Below are 21,322 nucleotides of genomic sequence, written 5' to 3' on the forward strand. Positions count from 1 at the left end.
ATAGCACTCAAGCCAAAAATTTAGTAATTCCTCTAAGCGGGGCTTTGATGAGAGTCGACTTATGTTGCTGCATTGACAGCAAAACGCAGTGGATATAATGAACGCGGCGCATGCCTAATATCTGTTAACGCTACATTAAGTTTTATTTCGTTTTAATTGGTCACAAGCCGCCACAGAAGACTACAAATTTGACGTTAGCTTAATATAAGCCCAGCTTTGTACGTGCCTAAGTTAACATCAGTGCTGAGGCGGCGCCAAGTTTGGAAAAGAAGTATTGGGTGCTTCGAAAGGAAATAAAGCAGTTTACCAAAACCACAAGTTAATAAGGTAATTTTCAACAAGGCAATGACGTTAGTAATGGTGGCAATGACGTCAATTAAAAATTAACTAGGGTTAAAAATTATTTTTTGTATGACATTTGTATGGTCTGAATCAAAGGTTTGAAATCAGCAAAGAGAATTTAATATTTTAATATGAATTCGAGTACTTATTGAGTGTACGGGTTCCTTTATTATGGATGCTAAATGCTAATGATTATTGCAAGTCACTAATATGATATATTATAATTTATTTTAATATTAAAAGCAATTGCAATGTATATCTACCAAATGCAGTTGATTTTGAAGGAACCTGTAGGTTTACTTAATTGCTTTTGTCAAGAAAATGTTAGCAGTTATCTTTAATTTTTATTTATATTTTATATTTTTATATTTATTATAAAACTGAAATCTTTTTTTAGAAAAATTTTAAGCTATGTCGCACAAAGTTAAGTTACTTATTTCAGTATAATGGAACACTTAGGTTAGTTGAAGTTATACTGACGACAGATTCATTTACGCCTATTGGCCTATTGTGTTACCGTATAAAACGCTGAAAATTCAAAAAACCACCCATAATCTTTGGTAAAGCTCAAAATACTTTTTAAAGGGAAGTCCTGAAGTTGGCCAAAATTCTCAAAATAGGACACCCTTAGTAAATAGTAAAACGGCTCTGCAAAAGTACTTAGCAGTAATAGTTGTGAAGCTCTTTCATAGTCCTCTCCACAATCACAACAGAAATGCTTAAAATAGAGATTTGATATTTCAGCATGGTTTCTTAGTTGGCAGTGACCGGCAACGATTAGATATAAATCGCTCGATTTATAGAGAGTTCGAGTTAGAGAATTTTTTTTATTATTTTTTTATATTTGAAAGAAAATAGAATCAGATTTTAAATTATTTATTTATTTATTTAAAATCAACTAGCACAGAAGTTATAGTGAATAAAATATTCAGAGATTAGGGTTTGGGATTTTAATTTCTTTTTCTTATTAGCAGTAAATATTATCAGATTCTAATTTATTCCAAACCTTATAGTGATCATCACTTGTAGCATCATTCGTTTGCAAATAAAAATTCAGAATTTTGAATGAGTCTTCTACTTCATTCGTGGAAGGCTTTGAACAATTTCATCCACCAAACCCTTTTCAACACCTTCTGTTACGCTTAGAATCGCATCCATCAATTCATAGTTATAACGCTCGATAATATCGTCATGTGTTTTATGTACTGGGACAGTACATTGCCTATAAGTCTATAATAGCAACTAATTATATATAATGAACGTTACATTATCTATAAGTCTATAATAATTATATATAATGAACGAACTATTTAGATCCACTAATTTTTTAAAATACAAGTACTACAAAATTTAGTGCAGACGATGGCTTAATCACTCTTTATATACAATATTTATAGAAGTACACTAACAAGGGTTGGTAATTGTGTAATCAAGTAATTGTTAGAATGTATATAAGAATATTTATATATTGTAACATTTTTATTTTAAATATTCTTGAAATCACTTTAATGGTATGAGTATTTGTGATGAAATAGTGATTATCTGTTGTAATGCATTTGAGAATGCTTTTCAATGTACTTTCAGCTGCGATTAATAGTGGTAGTCCGGAAATCTATTAGCACATTGATGTCATAGACAACAGATTAGTTTTAAAGCTATATAAATACAATCAACTAAACTAATGTAATTGCTGCACTCTGCATACACCAAAGGTAAATCTTTCCACTTGTGCTTCCATAAATGACAACGATTATCTGATGAACAGGTGTACATTTATAAAAATTGCCAGTTCTGTGTATATATAAAAAACCAATAAAGACGAATTAAGCATTACCGCTAATTTCATAATAATTTCTTTGAAGTACATACACTTATAATAAATATTGTTATCTCTTCAAATCTTAGAGAACTTCTGTATACAATATTAGGTATTGTATATTAGGTACAGAATAATAACCGAAAGCTGTAAAATTATCTGAAACAGACAATTTTGTAAGTGTATAGTTTCACAAAATATAAATTTAAATTTATTGTAAAATAAATTTAATTCATAAAATATTGTCTTTTAAAGAAATATAACAAAAATTATAATTTTATTCTAATAACACAAAATTTTTTTGAAATACTAGTTTAAAGAGGGGAGGGGGCCGTGAATGGAGCGCATAAGAGTTAAGTGTAGTCGAAAGGCATTACAAGTGATAACGAATAATAAAAATTATCATTTAAATAAATTCCTATATAATAATTGCAAACACAAGCACTCTTGTTAAATAGTATTTATTTATACTCCAAATAGTCGGTGAGATAAGACTGAGACTCATTGAGATTCTTTATACTTAAAACAGTGTTCATTTGCCTAAACTATGGTGAGAAGCGAACATACTGGATTTTGTGTGCGGCTTTAAATTTTGTGGTTTTAACATTTATTTTAAATTTCCATATGAAGTACTTCTAAGCAAAATAAAGTTCTCTGTGATAAGACAACCGAAAGAAAATAAACAGAAACGTTTAACTCACATAAATACAGCTGTTTAATCAACTAACGTATCCATAACGTTTCTGCATTTCAACCTAAAAGGAACTATAGTGCATAATAGAGAATTCTAAACGAAATACTTTAATTAAAAAATTAATTTTTTATTGAAAAAGTCAGTGTTACTGAAGTGTACAAATATAGTAGTAGTTTTCAACATGGAAGTGCCGCCACCAAAATCATTACAACAGCCACTATATGTGCCTAATAAAACTTTGATGGGACCGGGACCTTCAAATTATTCACAACGAGTTTTGGATGCGTTAAGTAATCCAGTACTAGGACATTTACATCCAGAATGCTTACAGGTAAAACCTTTCATCTAAAAATGAGTATATATTAATCAATATGATATCAATACTATTTGCTGCTTAGCCCAGATTAAACTTATTTTTGTTGCTTAGTCCAGATTATATTTATTCTTAGATACGAATCTGTAGGAATATGTAGAAATAAAAGATATTTCATAATAATGTATATGACAAAATTTAAAAAGCAGCATGATTAAGCAAAAAATTTTTTCTCTCATGAATTAATTGCTGTCATCGTGATGAGTTTGAATTTCCTTATGACAAGTAATTCACAATGACAACAAAATAGTAAATTATAAAAACAAACTATAAAAAGTCTATAAAATCAGTTCAAAACAATATCAACTTATTTGATACATTTGCATATATAATAATATATATACAGGCCTATTCTGAATCGCAAGGGAATGCGAGTTTGTTCGCTGTTCCCAATTCCCCTATTCTGAATAAATTTGGTATGTTCCCTGTTCCCAATTCCCCTATTCTGAATCGCATGCGAATGTGAGTTTTTTCCTAATTTTGCACAAATTCTCTCGCTACCAAATTGTTGGGGAGACAAGTTAAAAAAGTATTAAAAATAGTTTAATTTAATATAAAAGTAACTGAAAATGATCAGATTTTTGAATATATTTTAATAAAATTATTATTTTAATAAAATTATTACAATAAATTTAATATTTTCAAAGTTTTATTTTTATATTTTATCCACAAGAGTTGATTAGTTTTCCGCATATATATTAATAAAATTATTTGAATAAATTTAATATAACAAAATTTTCATTTAATATATTTTATTAAAATTATTATTTTAATAATATTATAACAAATTTGAAATATTTAAATTTTTATTTATTTATTTTATTAACACGGGTTTTTTTCACTAATTAAAGTGTTAACTATTGTTTTTAAAACAATAGAAAAATGAAAGGAGACCAAATTCTGAAATGAATGGGATTCCTAGAATAAGTTAAAATAAACTTTTGCAATTATGTGCAGGTAAAACATTGCTTCTTTTTTATTGTAACATCTGCACAATTATAAACTATTATTAGTTCATTAATTGAAGCATGAAGGACATTTCTATCCTAATTATATAAAAAAATTAAATTATAATTTACGCCAATTTTGTATAAAAGCAGTGAATGTTTGAAAATAAAGACATTGAAGAATTGATATCATAATGTAAGGTTGTTTTTTAATTAGTTTAAAAAAGAGTTCAAAATTTAGAATTTAGCATTTGGTTTATTTTGCTCATGCATAATTCTTTTTATATATTTATTTTACTCATTAAAATAAAAGTTTCTAATTGTTTATTATTTACTCATAAAATAACTTATATTTATTTCCGATAATTTGTGCAGCAAACAAATAATGCGATTTTTACATTTAAATCAACATATGATACGCAATTCTTTTCTTTGTTTTGCTCATTTTCTCACTTTTCGTCATTAAAAAGTGGCATGGTTGCCAAAATTTAACAAAACAAATTTGAAATTGTTGTTGTTCACGAAACTGCTGTCTCCCTAGCGATTCAGAATAAGGGAGCTGTGTGTTCGGGAACAGCGTGCGAATAGGGAGTTTTTTCGCTGGGAGTATTCAGAATAGGCCTGATAGTGTATATTTACACAGCAGGTAATACGTATAGCACAATATATTGAATAATTAATTTAAAAAAATGCTGCGAAGAAATATATAGAACTAGGTGAAGTTAGCTTATGTTACAATGAAACTCTCTATATTGTCATATATAGTTCAAGAGTTTCAAAACTATTTCAAACATTTACTATAGCCTAAAATAGTCTTCAAAAGTAGTTTGTATAGCTGTCTAGAATCCTCCAGAAAGAATATTGGTCGATTTCACAATCGTGGCTTAAATCCCAACCTTAATTAAGTATGAATTAAGTCAGCAAAGTAGATGACTTCAGTATGACTTAATTCTGTATTAACACTTAAGTTACGAGTTGTGTAAAATCCGTCCCAAATCATTTAATTCCCCGTTTGTTTAAGCAAAAAAAAAATTAAGTTCTAAATCTAAAAAACGTAAAAAAATGATATATAGATTTATGCACAATTAATAGTATTTATAAATATTTAAATAGTTATTTAACTAAGATATACTAGATGCAAGTTCATACTCCTCATATATAAGTCCATGTATTATACATAAGAAACATCAATAAAAACCGAGAAATAATTTCACTTAAGATATAAGATATTAGATACAAAAAGAATTGTATTAAAATACTATATAGTATGACTCGTTGGTCACAGTCCCACATCTCCTCTCAATAATATAATAATGTATTCTATAATATATAAGAAACATCTACGGAAATGCAGAAGTTATTCAACTTAATATATTAGTTATAAATATACTTATATCTATTTGCACCAGTTCATATTCCCCTTAAAGTTATTATATTAAAATAAGTTATATATATTATTAATAATAAGAATTCTTCAGAACTAAAGTCAATCACAGAAAGACTCACTAAACTAACCAAGATAAAGATTTTGTAAGCAATCGCATGATTGCTAATATCTTAGGATTAAGGATACATAAATCCTAGTATTGTACCTAATGAAATAAACATGTAATATAATATTCGGAAGATTCTTAATAACCTAAATAAATCATGTTTCAATGGTTCTTAGGTTGTGGATTTAACGAATTATTAAGAACATACTGTACATAATTTTATTTCATGTGTTCTGATATTTCGCTGTATTAGTTTATCTAATTAGCATCACCATGAAGTGCTAATTAATTTATTTTTTATTTTAAATATTTGGTCTTTGGAAAAAAATATATTAATAACAAAAAAAAATATATATGTCATCGTTACGATCAAAATGAGCATTAATTTTATTTTAGACAATTAGATTACAGTTTCCTATGATCTGTATTAATAGCTTAATCTACAAATAAGTTAGATTAAATTCCTAGAAATGAAATTTATGAAAATTGTACATTTATTTTGCAATTTAAATAACAAATTAGTTATTTATATTAATTACTTAAATAAAACCATTTCACAACAGTTTAGAGTTCAAAAAAGATTGGTTTTCTGCGTTACACTGGGAAATACTACCTGCAAAGTCATGTTCGAAATCACTACTCTTTAGGAACAATAGTTAATACTTCTAGTACATATATATTCTAAATTACTTGAGCTATGTATATATTTTTATAATATAAACACCGGCTTTAATATTAAAAGTTTAAGAAAGTTTTTCTAAAACTAGCAAACAAGGTGTATACCTCACCTTGTTTTAGTGTTTCCGAAGAATTCTTCTATTCCCTTATGATTGCAAAAAATTCATCATATAAAAACAAACTATATCCGGCACTATATTTTTGCTTATTAGTTTTTAATTTTATAAACTTAAATATAATTATTAATAAAAATATCAAATAAAGAAACTTTTTCCTTCTTGGTATGATTTTTTACTTTCATGAAAAATAATATATTGAATTATTTCTTTTACATACATAATTATTTAAATACAGTCACTCAGTCACTTAGATAAGGTTAGGTCTACCTGACTATCTGCAAACTATCCATTGCACCTTGGTGTTAACAGATAATACTTAATATCTACGTAAACTTAGAGACATAATTATAGTAGAGAGGCATCATATAGTATGTCACTGATTTTGACGAATTAAAGGAGTTCTCTATTTTATTCTGAAAGACACTCTATTCTTGATATTTATTCCAATTTCTTGATTGTGAATACTTATACTTAAACGTACGAAGTGCTCCAAAATCTTCTTCTTTCTGGATTTTATAAATATAATGTTAATGAAGTTCCTTTTTGGATCGCTTATGTTAATAAATTGTGGCCCGCCATTATACCTATGATTATTTTGTAGTCCTTTCTTGACAGAACTCGTACGAATCAAATGTATTTATCCACGTTTGACGATCACATAACTACAGTAATTTTGCAAATAGTTGAACTATATCACATAATCAACACTTATCTCATCATATCTCTATCAATTTTAGATTTTAAAGAGCTTTCAATCTGTGATTTGTTTACTTCAATGTCAGATAATCTGCTCTACAGCGACTTAAGCAATAATTTTTAACTTTTAATTAGCTTTAGTTTCCAGGTATATTAAAAGATAGTATAGTAAATATATGTAGTGTTTTTAATTTAAGTGTCTGAGTCAATTATATCATAATTAATTGCCAAAAAGAAAAATTAGAAGATTATTATTCGAAATCATTTTAAAGGGTAGATTTTCTTTTATTATATAATATAATAAGTCACTGTCAAATTGGTTAAAAAAAAGTGTAAATGTATAAATATAAATATATGTATATATAAAATAAAAAAAAATTAAATATTTAATAAAATTTAAATTAAAATTATTTTAATTAAGAGGTTTTTCGAACAATAGTAAAACTACAACAACAAAAATTCTTTTTATATTATTTTAATTAATTGAATTCTTGGCTGACCGTACAGCTGTTTCAAGTATTGCCAAATACCCATCATTCAGTGGCCTTGGAAATAATTTTTCTTTAAATTATTCATAAATAATCTTTTTGAGACTGCAAGTACCAGGAATCGAACTCGTGTCCTGCCAAATTTGAAGCTCAGAGTCAGTGCACCTTAACCAACTGACCCAAAACCGTACTTCACTGTTATGTTCGCACATTTTTCTGTAGTACTGTTAATTTGCTTAGAAAGTTTTTATTAACAAATTCACTTGCTGTGTTTATATTAGAACGAAGTCATAAACCAGCTGTATAATAATTGCATTATTTTTTATTTTATTTTTATTTTTAATTGTTAAATTATTTTAATTACAATAATTTAGAACTGAATCTGAAAAAAGATAACCATCTCAAAAGTTAAATGTCATAATGTCTTTATTGAGTGCAACCATTACAAGGCCTTGCAACCCTTTTGTAAGAAAGAATTTTTTTTTTCAACTATAGGTTAAATACTTTATTTAAATAGGCTACGAGACAACATCGTTAAGCTTCATTGCAAAATTTGCAGATAGCGATTGCACAGCATTTGTCTTAATTCAGGCACAGTTCTATCGATTCGTCTGCGGCATTCCAGCGTGCAAAGTGCAATTCGTTTTTATGTGTAAGGCAAAGTCCCTCAACCTACGCATTCTATATTTAGTAGAGATGAACAAGAACAAAAATGTAATGCAACACTTTCTTTGTAGATAATGGATGAAATCAAGGCAGGTTTAAAATACGCTTTTCAGACAACAAACGAAGCAACGATGTGTGTTAGCGGCTCTGGTCATGCTGGCATGGAAATGGCGCTGTGTAATCTCATTGAAGACGGTGATGTCGTACTTTTGGGTCCAACAGGCGTCTGGGGTCATCGGGCGGCAGAGATGGCACGCAGATATGGTGCAGATATACGCTATGTAGAAGCGCGTTTTGGTCGTTCACTAAAAATGGATGATCTTGAATTTGCATTTGAAGGTCACAACCCACAAATATTCTTCATTGCTCAAGGTGACTCTTCAACGGGCATACTTCAGACGCACATTAAAGAAATTGGGGAATTGTGTCGTAAATTCGATTGTTTGTTAATAGTTGATACTGTTGCTTCACTAGGCGGCACTGAGTTTCTAATGGACGCCTGGAAAGTTGATGTGGCATATACGGGTTCGCAGAAAGTACTTGGTGCGCCACCTGGCATAACTCCGATATCGTTCAATCAGCGTGCAATACAACACGTATTAAAACGCAAGTCGAAGGTTAAAGTGTATTATTTTGATGTCATGTTGATTGGTCAATATTGGAATTGTTTTAACAAACCAAGAATATATCATCATACAGTATCATCCACATTATTATATGGGCTTAGAGAAGCATTAGCACAACTCTGTGCTATTGGTCTTGAAAATGTTATACACAGGCATCAAGAGTGTGCTTGGAGGTTGCAAGATGGTATCGAAGAGATTGGTTTAGAAATGTTTGTGTCGGATGAGAACGATAGGTTGCCTACGGTTAATACAATTAAAGTACCACCTGGTGTTGACTGGCGTAAGGTTGCAGAATATGCAATGCGGAAGTGAGTAGAAATTATATTTTTATCATTTAATTTTATTTACTAAAACCAAATAAATCGCAGGTACAATCTTGAGATAAGCGGAGGGCTAGGACCCACAGTAGAACAAGTTTTTCGCATTGGCTTAATGGGTGAGAATGCCACGATTGAGAAGGTAGACTTAGTATTGAATATACTGAAGGAAGCAATACAAAGCACACAACTCAATAAGAATGATAAATCAAAAATTTAGTTAAAATACACGAAATAGTTATAGTTTTTGCAAAAATAAGCAAAATGTAAACCGTTATATAAAATTTATATGTACTGAAACCCTCCAGTTATGCAATTTATAATAAATAATAAAATACGGGGATGAGTTTTAGAAATTCTTGAAATAAAAAAATATATACATATTTTAAATATTGTTTTTATTATTAACTACTAAGTGTAATTAACTAATTTATTATAACTAATATTATTAACATAACAAATACGATTTGTTATTAGGCTGTATATAAACAACTAAGTAGTGCTGTGATCTGCTGGCATTATAGATAATATTGATTGATTCATTAAATTATTATACCAGAAACGAACTGAAGACGTGCATTATTATTTTGGACGATTTGTTACAGGTGTAATAGAAGTTTCATATCCGAATAGCGGTCCAAATACGGAGCCAAATATGTTGCTAAAATAATCTGAAACATTGTTGTAGGCACCAACAAAACAAAAACAAACATCAAAAAACAACAAAAGTACTGGATAAGTTAAATAATCGCAAGGATCTCAAACTTACTACGGAAGTCGTCCCAATTCCATGTCGGCTCTGATGTGACCATATCCACAAAAACCATTAATATTGAAAATAATAACAAAAATCGGAATATTTTAGGCATTGGTAACATCTTGTTCACTAATTTGATTAGACTGGTTGTTGGCAAGCGAAGCTCGGGTGCTTTTATTTACTCGGTATTTAAGGTAACACCGTAGAAAATCGTTTACATTTTAATGAGTTTTGTCATTATGCAAGGTAAATGTCAAAGATAATGTAGACAATGTCAAGAAAAGTAACACTAATCGATTTTTTATCTCTAGTTCGAGTCAGTGAATAGTTTTTAGGTTATATTCGATTTCAGTTTATGAATTTAGTCTTATTAAGCCGTGATCTTTCCGGAATTGAGTCATAAAGTTCTTTAATATAAATAAAATAGTTTCGGAAGAAATTCTTATTGATTATTATTATTTTAATATAAATAGTACGAAAGTGTAAATAGTGTTAACGAACTTGTATAAGTTGGAGTTAGTATAGTTTGCAGACACCATGAGTAGTCAATTTTTAATTGGGACGGACAGACATGTAATAAATTCTTAAATAATACTTGATTAATGATTCGTCTATGTGAAGTATATACATAGTTCTATATCATATGCAAATTAACGAGAATGTAAAATTGTCTTATCGAAAAAGTTTAAAAATTATTTAAAAATATTTTGAATATTTTGGTTTGTCTTACGAAAATAATTTTTTTTGTAATTTCTTTTATTTTTTAGAGTTATATAAAAAATATATAACATTGTGAATTTAAAAAAATAGTACAAATCGATTGCGAACTATTGTTATATATCGCTTACTATTTGTTGACTTATAATTATAATAAGTGCTCTATTAAAGCTGATAACCCTTTTTACCAATATGTTTTCTTGCAGCGCTTTGTTACTATAATTACTAAAAACACCAAGCACTTTGTGTTAGCCCTACTCAGAGCGCTTTAAATACACAATAAATCAGCGCTTTCAGTGGCCATCGCTACTCTAAGCGCTCCAGTCATGTGGTTGCTATAGATAATGTCATAAAAGTAGTGAAATCACTTTAATTGATCAAATAAAGTTTAGTTCAGGAAGTTTAGAAAGGTATCTGATACGTTAAATATATAAGAAGTGCATTTGTTAATGAGAAAAGTGTGTTTAGAATTAATAGTGTATTTGTTAAAAGTTGATAAAACCAACAACGTGTTAACGATATTCTAAAAGGTTTTAGAGTAATAAAATATCGTGTCTGATATAGTATATGATAATTGATCAATTTGTGTATAGTCAAATCCTACACAGCAATTGAAGGAATCGACCAAACATGACCGAAATCCATTGTATGTATCAGTTGATGAAATTTTTGGACGTCTGCATTGTCTTGAGTTGCTCACAGTGTTTTACCGATTGAACACTTTTGGGGTGAGAGTACAATCATCACCTTTTAAAGTTAGAAACTGCCAAACGCAATTGAAGAAGAAAAAACATTCCTTTTGAGATAGAAAATATAAAGGTAAAATTGCACGGACTACGCTTTGAATTTTTCTTTCACAGTCACGTTCATCTCTAAACCTCACATCCAGGGACTATTGGCCGTGTGCGGACCTATGAGTGATGCTATAGGAAAAGACATTGGGTGCCAATGAAGAAGTGAAGAAGGCGGAACTTAGTCAAATATTAGCCGTTAAATATTAGTAGTCAGGGCATCTTAATTTTTGAAGACCATGGGAATGAATATATTAATTCTGACGATTCTGACGAAGTTTGTTGTAATTATGATATGGTATTTACATCACAATTTTAATCAAAATTTATGCCTTGATCAAAATTTAACATATATAAATTATGCTTAAAGAAATATATTATAATAAAAATCTTTATATTTCTCATTCTAAACTCAATTATTTTGATGTCCCCATTTATCAACTGCAAATTTTAGTAATTATTGACCATAAATTAAGCCGTAATTTATTTAACTGATTTCAAATACCAAAACCACTTAATTTATAGTATTTTAGGAGCGTTGAAAATATAATAATTCATTTCATATAATTAGTCTTTTATTGATAATTACCGGCAATTGATTCGTCATATTTTCCGGTGCTCCTATAAAGTTTTGATTAGCATTTAGCTATTATTAAAATTAATAACTTTGATTAAATTTGTCTTTATTATTTTGTTGATTAGATGCACTGACATTTTCTGTGACCAGTTATGGATTAACAAACACAACCCAGCTTTATCCAGAATTTTAATTTTTTTAAATGAAAACAAATACAGAAACGAATCAAAAATATTATTAAGGCTCTGTTCTATTTTAAAGCCGGCTTAATGCCACGCTTAAGTATTACGGATGCATTTTGTTTGTGAGTCATTCCACATAATGCTAGAGAATGTATTAGCGGTGATGTATAGGAAATTCTTCCACTATGATTCATCTAATGGGCACATTTTTCAACTGCAAGGTGCTTACTCTGACTAGGCTAGAAAACTATTATAAAAATGATGGTGAGTAAAAATTTGTTGTGATTAGATTAGAGCAATTATTTGAATGCATTTATAGCTCAAAGCTTATGTATTGTTAACTCAGTATTATATTCTTGAACAGATTCTTATATATGAGCTTAAACAGATTTATTTATTTATTCATTGTCTTTATATGGAAAATATACATAAATATTCTACATAGAATTGAACGAATATTAAAAGAATTTTTTATACATAATTTATAATATAATCAATTAAATAAATAATTTAAAATTAAAAATTTTGAATTTATTTCAAATTTTAAAATTAACGAAATATTCTATGTTCACACATTTCTTGAACATGTTTGTATTTATTTTTTTTCAGATATGCTCTCTTTTGCTAATTAAAATACTTCGAAATTTCTTGAAAACCTAAACTCTTTTTGACGTAATTAGAGTTTAGAGTAATAAAACCCAATTACCTACTCTAAAGAGCAAGAAGACAGAGCCAGTATTATCCAATGACTCTGTCACTGCCAGGCAGATCCACCCTGTGGTGTCCCTTTCTAATATGTCTGTCTGATATCTTCTTGATAGTAAGGAGATTACCTTGTTTCATTAAAACCACAATTAGTATTTGTTTTATTATTATTTATTATTCATTATTATTCATTGAAAAGAAGTCAACTCTAACTATATGCTCTGCTGTTTTTTATCTATTTATGTTATAGTTCTAAAAGATTGCAAAATGTGAGTAATATCTAATAGTCTATGTTAATGACTTTTTGCTTCGTAAAAAGTAATCTCTATAATGAAATAATATGATTTTGCTGTTCTCCAATCGTTCCTTAACAATCGATATAATTGAATAATTCAACGAATTATATTTAAATTATGCATATTAAATTTGATTTTAACGCAATAAGACAGAAGTGACTATTTTTGCTTTAACAGAAACTCTGGCTGACGCGAATCGTAGAGTAACATTGGTATGAGTTTCTCCGCATTAGGTTCCTAGACTAGGTTCTATATAAATAGAAAGAAATGCCTCTACAAAAGTATATTGTTGAAATTTCACAATTAAAAATATAAATATAAGAAATTAATTCAATTATTCTACAGCCTGTTTTTGATTTCGTTCTAATATAAACACAGCAAATAAATTTGTTAATCAAAAGCTTTCACAACAAATTAACAAAACTCCAGACATAAAAGTCAATTATGGTTTTGTGTCAGTTGTTTAAGGAGCGCTGACCCTGAGCTTCAAACTTGGCAGGGCACGAGTTGGATTTCTGGTACTTGGAATCTTAAAAAGATTATTTATGAATGATTAAATACAAGAATTTATTTTACAAGACCACTGAAGATAGGTATGTGGCTATATTTGAAACAGTTGTATGGTCAGCCTAAAATTCAATTAATTAAAATAATATAAAATGAATTTTTGTCGCTGTAGTACACTACTGTTCAAAACTTCTCCATTAAATTATGATACACACATTTATGGAATTAATTTATTTCTATTTTTAAGGGACATAGTATTTTTTTTTTACATTTTAATGATTGAGTTATTTTTTTTTTATCAACAACATTCTATGGCCATGGACAAATTGCAATTAACAAATAAAGTTAAATTTATTTAAAAAAAAAGAAAGAACTAATCGTAGTTGACAGTTTTCCAAACTATTAATTTTTTCAAAGTTTGGTGTCAATTGCATTGCAAAATTTTTGCTCATCAAACAGTAATTGACACAATTTTCGACAAATTCTTTTTCCATAGAAATAAATTCTAAATGGATATTGGTCAACACCTCGGCAGCACGTTTCGAAATAGACCAAAATAGATGTGTTATACGATATGAGACCAAAAGCAAGGCTATTGTAACTAGGAAATCATTAAAAATTATTTTCACAATAAAAGTGCGCCAAAAATGTCAGCAATAGAAGGAAAAAATTTGAGATGGAAAAGGCATGAGGCAAGTATTTTCTAGCGAAACCCAGATTTGCGTACAATTTAATGAGGTTTCTGGCGTTCTACTCCGCACTTCGCTGGAACACGCCAACAGACTATGACCGCACATAATTTATATCGAATTTCAAGTAGTACGGACCTTGTTTGTATCTTTAGTGTGTGCTAAAAATGTATCTACACTTGTTAACGATTTGACCAACATACAAAATTGTACAACAGAACCATCTATACGAGTACATGAGAGTGAAGTGTGGAACGACTGAGTAGGTATGTTTTGTTTGGGGAAGAATAATTGCTACATGATCGCCACAATTGCCGTGTTGAAATACGAATTTGTTGTGCTTGGTTGGTTTTATGTCAAATTAGTTATTAAATCATTGTTTCATTGTTGGAATAGATTTTCTAGAAGTTTTGACATTATACATATAACAAAACTATTCTCACAGTACTCGTACTATAATTATTTGATATGCCAATTAAATACGCATTATGCACACTGAATGAATTTAAATTTATTCTATGCCTTAATATGTTAATATGTATGTGAACAGTGTATTTAGTTAAATACTTTAAGTATTTGTTTAAGTTCTCAATATTATACATGAGTTATTAGAAAAGGACGAGGATTAACAAATTTTGGTTCTTCAGCCCCTACACATTGTAGAAGTGTACAACAGTTGACAGTACAGAATTAAGGAGTTGTGGTAATGATACTGAAAACATATATCTGCTTTAGCAGCTTAAATGGTAGCTACATTGAAATCTGAACCGATATAAATAAATCTTGGAAATTGTTTAGTATCAGTGCAAGTACATTTTGTATTAAGTTTTATTTATATTTCTGTAGAAAATATTTTATGTTTCTATTTTCTGTTAAACTGTGGAAAACTCATATATGATTGTTCAATTTATGTGACAGTTATTGGATATAGAGGTCCGATTTTGGCCCGATAAAGAATCAAGATACACTACGGAGAAGTAATAGAAGAATAGTTAAAAAACTAAAATACTTGTTTTAACTAAAACAGATACACGGACAGACGAACGTCTCAAAATGAATATATGCCTTATGGGGTCTTTGTTGTTTCCTTTAATTCGTTACAAAAATATTGACAAACCTAATATAATTTCCTAATATAACATTTTAGTGTAAATGGTATAACAAAAAATTTAAATATATTAAAACATTCGCACGCACAAATTTTCTATTTCGAAAATAGAGAGTTTACCAATGTTTGAAAAAAGTCCTTGCCATTTTCGCATACTCCAGCTAAAATATAAAACTTTATTGTCTTTCTTTTTAGTTAGCTAAAGAAAGGAGAGTTAAGTACTATACTTAACGATCTGCAGTGGAACAGAGATCGATACTGTTAAGAATACAACCACGGAAGAACCAAGGCGTGTCAAATCGATCACCTTTTTATTCCCTTCTACGTTCCTATGCGGAAAAAAGTACTCCGGCTAGAAATGTGTTTAACTCAGTACCCGCAGTTAGAAAACGAAGTAGAGAATGTGCGTATCTTCGCTGGAAAGATCAGGTGACAAACGATTTGGTAGCGCTTGGCGACAGCGAGTAACTGTTCAGGCTGGCTGACGGAGGCTATTTCATAGCTACTCACCTTTAAAAAAAAATCCAAATAAACAGAATATTTTGAAGCCACTTTTATAGTCTGCATTTGTATAAAATAGTGTAACCACTCATATGGAAGATATTATTTTTATAAATTGAAAAATAAAATTTTCATATTGCTTTGCTGTGAAAATGGATGCATTCACACGGTCTAGTCTACTATGTGGGAAACTTGAGAAGATATATTGATTAATATCGTATTTGCAACTAAATTTAAAGTTTCTTTTTCTGCATAAAATGTTGTTGAAAAATGACATTTATATCAAATCGTCTTTTATAAATTGATTAAATTTCACTTTAAATATGGGTTTATGATTTTCTAATGAGTGCTTTTGTTTGCAATGTGTTCCGCTCGTTTGCACGGTTGGGCTGTCTGTCCGTTCAATGATAATTTGTCTAAATTGCAAACAGCTCAAATACAATATAATTGCACTATTATGAACCAATAACTGATTGTCAATCTATCTATGAAATGAAATCAATACGTTTCAAAGACGCTGAAGAAACGAAGAAATGAAGAAATGAAGAAACGACAGATATCAGACAAACGGTTGGACATGCTGCAGTTGGGCAGACATTATAGTACAAGACAGTAAAGAAATTATGCACTGATAAGTGTTTTGTTATTCAAATTGACAATTGAACTCAAATTAAGACTTAAATTGATTGAATGGATTTTAAGTAGACAGACGTTCTTGCAATCTAGTTTCTTTCTGTAGGTACAATATTGTGTGTTCGGACAGAAAACAATAGCAGAAATTATGAGTTTAGTACGTTTTGGCAATCACAGCAGTTGTGCAGAACACATTCAGCACCATAATAATTTCTATCTCAGAGCAATTTATCACCAACATGAAATCCTTACAAATTTCATTAGAGATGCACAAATATTTTCCTTATTTGCTAGCACAATTTCACTGGAAATTGGTGCGATAAGTGAGGTGCGGTGCTTTCATGTTGCGTGCTTATTAAATGTTTCGTTTCTTTACTTTACACACAAATAACAAAAATTTTAATTAAACATCAAATTTTATAAATTTGTAACTTTGATGTTTTGTGAAGAACAACGTTGTAATAAAACCTCTTTCGAGCTGATGTAACAGATTTTGTTGAACGCAGCCAACACACATGTCAAAATTATCTAATGGAAACTCAGATGCAGTCACAAATAAACTCATACTGCATAACAGATTAAATGGAGCTTTAACATTGGTGTACCTATTATAGTTGTGATGTTACTGTTATTGTTTTTGTTGTGGTTACTAGCTTTTTGCTTTTTGTAAATATGAAACTATTTACAATAGTATACCATACCAACACTGCACCAGGGCACCAAAGCATCAAAGCATCAAAGCACCAACGCATCAACGCACGAACGCATCAAACCATCAACGCAACGCACCAATGTACCAAAAAGTTAACCAAACCAAGCCAATACAAACGAATCATAATACCAAGCAAACCAAAGCCACTAATGTTATCAATCGTTCTGAGCCACTCAGTGGCACTTCATATAATGTGATGTAATGTTCTCTTCCATTTAATATCAATATTGATGTTACTACATTGCAGAACTACACAAGTAGGAACCACACACACCAAGATTTTTCCAAATAGTTGTCTGCCAACAAACATTTAAACTTCGAATGCAAGTTTAGAGTCTGTTGACATGACAAATAAATTGCTCGCCAGTTTAGTGCAGTTGAGTTCAGTTTTGTGTGAGTTGCAGTTTGAACCAAAGCGGTGCACTTGGTGAAAATTATGCATATTAAGTGTAGTAAATGCTGTTAACCAATATACATACCTATATACGTATTTGAAGGTTTTATGTATCTACTATAAACGTATGCAGAAGGCTGGGAGGTGGCCATGCCTATAGGCACTTCACAATAATGTAGTGAAACAGTTTACGGCAACACTACACGATTTTCTTTAGAATTATGTACCTGCTGATATAAAGTCAGTTTACTGATAACCACAAATGGTTCAACTACCTCACTGACTAACTGACAAGATGACACAATAGCTGATGGACAAGTAACACACAGACAATTTAACATTATCAATGTTTGTTAGTTGAGGCATAGACGAGCTGTGGCCTCTGTGGCCTATATACCAGTATCTGTAGATTTGTTACTTAAAATTACTTACTCAGATAACAGCTTGAAGTAAGTAACTAAGTTTTAAAATGATAATTTACAGTTCGATTGTTTGATTAAACCAATTTCTCCACATGAATGCTATATACTTTTCTGTGAAATGCAATAATTTGAACTTCACTTGCAGTCTTAAGCTTAATGACTTCACATTTGGACACACAACAGACAACGGACAAAAGAAGCAGCTGGACTAGAATAAATACAGCAAGTTTTAAAATTGCATTTGTCATTAATACGCCTCCTCAACGAACTGCAAAACTTAAAAATTCTTTTACTTTTTTAATACATTTTATGTTGAAGTTGCAATGCAGCTAAGTGCTATATTGCAGCAACTTAAATTGCAATTTATGCTGATGTTAGCAATTTCTAATTAAATTTCGCTCAACACTGGCAAGCACTATGCAACATTTGCTGACTTAGAATATTATTGTAAGAGTAATACTTTTTACTTCACTTCTCCGATTACAAAAGCTGCAATTAGTCGATTATTATAATCAGTGGGTTGACATTTTGAGTTGAACTCTAGCTTGGAGAGGCGATAGAGATCTGTTGTATATGTTCTACATATCGACAACTGACAACTGCTGTTAGCGAGTTTTGTGCTACAATTGAAACATTTTTTGGTATTTTAACAATTAGAACTAAGCACAAATAAGAGATAGAACAACTCTGTCAATCAGTGAGTACAAATTGTTATCAATAGCTAAGTGAATAGCAATTTATTTACCTAAAAACTATTCGTAAAATTTCACTATGAAATACTTCGTTATGAAAGCTACAGTTGCATTATAAATAATATAAAATATATATATATATATAAGTAAAAAGTTTTTCTTTTAAATAATTAATTAGTTTTTCACCGGCGTGACAATACAGCTATTTAAGATATTGCCGAATATCCATTATCACTGCAAGTACAAGTATCAAAATTGCAGTTCAAAATTCATATACCTATAATTAAATAATAGATGTTTCCAAAAATTACTGTTAATGGATATTTGGCAGTATTCGAAAGCATCTATCTGTATAGCCCAAAAACTCACTTGATGAAAAATAAAAAAAAAATTAATTCGAAAGTTTCCTCTCTAGTTAAAACATAATTCTTGATATGCGATGATAATTATTTTTAATTATTAATTATTTACCAACGCATTCACATATTGTCATAGAAACAAATTTAGTTATAGAAACTTTTCTAGTTAAAATTAAATTCTTATCATTAGGCAATAATAATTCTTAATTATTTAAAAAGTAATTAAGGTTATTATTTATTATTTTTACGGGTATTTATACATATTCGAATTATAATTTAATTTAATTTTTTAAATACTGAACATAACAAAAAAAAAAAAAATTCCATCAATTCACTTACAATATGTATGTGGAATACAGAAGTACCATATATGTTTGTATACCTGTAAACAATTGTATATTGTTTATAATACATAGGTGATGAACAGCAGGGAACTGGATGAAAGCAATGAGTAGTTTCAAGTTCCTATTTTTCAAAACCAAGCAACATTCGGCTACTATTCGAGTGGCATGTGCCGGAGTCAGGAATGCCTGAGTAACTTCGTCAACCTAAATTGCCTTCGTAGCAGCATTTATTCAAATAATATCATTTAAAATAATTAAGTACTAATAGAGCAGTCCAAACTTTCATATAAATGAAATCGGTTACCTCTCTCGGGGTGGTATGATGGGCTCGTAATTTTTTAATTATAATGAAGGGGTGACAGAATATATCTTGTAAAATCTAGCGATTTATACTCACTTCCATTTTTTCATGGGGTAATACAACGGATCGTATATATATGTATAAATCTAAAGTTGTCGACACTGTTAAATGTCGATGTTCTGTTAAAAAAATTTGAATTATGTTGAACTTCCCAACTAATGACACGATTATAGAAATAAATACATAAAAATTTGATAAAAATCTTTCTTGTTAAGTGAAAGACAGCTTATTACAACCATGGTAATTTTTATAAAAAGCTTCATTAGAAAGATAATTTCATGCCATTAAATTGCAAACACAATTTAGATATTTCATTGATATTCAATGGACATCTGCATCTGCATGGTTGTACATCTGCCTCAAATAGAGAATTAAACCAACGCTTTTAAAACAAAACGCTTACAATCCTTACTAATGCTCCTTGGTATAGCCACAACTATGAGCAAATCGTGATTTAAACATGCCAGCGGTCACAGAACAAATTAAATATTTCGCTTAAGCCCATAAATAGAGACTTCAACACCATTTTAATGCAGAAGCATCATCTATTCTTTATACAGAAGAGCAATGGACAGCGTTTAATTCTGCGAATATTAACGCTTTCTAGTGGTTTTATATCCACAACTTATTGACTTCACATATTATCTTAAAAAAAATTACAGAGGGTTCGATCACCAATCATAGAGAATACCTTTATGACGAAAATAGAATTATTTTCATATAGAATCAGAGATTCTGCGAATCTTTACATGGAATTACATCGATTATGACTTGTTGCGTAGTCTTATCGAAATCACTGTTACTGCATATCGATTCTATTTATTTGGGGAACAGAAAGTAATTAATCATGAACCTATAAGCTCTCTTCAATTACATTTCGACCTGTAAGTTACAACAAAGTCTATTTATGTTGCAAAAGGAAAATATATAGTATATACAAATCAGTTGTGAATTGTTGAAATGGTTACCACTAAAAAGTGAAATTTCTTCAAGAAATATTATTTACAGAAATGTTTTTAAAAGGTAACCAAACTATTTAATAGAAGTAGAAGAATTGTAATATTTCTACGGTACGACTTTCTACTCTTTGAAAATAATGATAAATATAATAGTTGTTTCAGATATAACATAATATATCAAAAAATACATATAAAACAGAGTTTTTCATTAAACTTACTTGTTTAGAAAAATTATGGGTATCAAACTTACCTGAAAGTAAAAGGAAAGAATATAAACGTTAATTATTTATCTTTAAGCGTAATAATATAATATAATAGTATATATAGACACAATAGGTACATCTAAGCACATTATTACATT

General features: G+C 29.4%; 1 protein-coding gene across 1 annotated transcript; it reads left to right on the forward strand.

Moving 5' to 3' along the window:
• Nucleotides 1–2,694: 2,694 nt before the first annotated feature.
• On the forward strand, nt 2,695–9,606 carry LOC119689151 (serine--pyruvate aminotransferase, mitochondrial). Its single transcript, XM_038103914.1, has 3 exons — nt 2,695–3,183; nt 8,384–9,246; nt 9,307–9,606. The coding sequence occupies exons 1-3, from the start codon at nt 3,034–3,036 to the stop codon at nt 9,473–9,475; spliced, it is 1,182 nt and encodes a 393-aa protein (XP_037959842.1). The 5' UTR covers nt 2,695–3,033; the 3' UTR covers nt 9,476–9,606.
• The last annotated feature ends 11,716 nt before the right edge of the window (nt 9,607–21,322 follow it).

This window comes from Teleopsis dalmanni, chromosome X, assembly GCF_002237135.1.
Source record: "Teleopsis dalmanni isolate 2A chromosome X, ASM223713v2, whole genome shotgun sequence".
Classification (NCBI taxonomy): domain Eukaryota; kingdom Metazoa; phylum Arthropoda; class Insecta; order Diptera; family Diopsidae; genus Teleopsis; species Teleopsis dalmanni.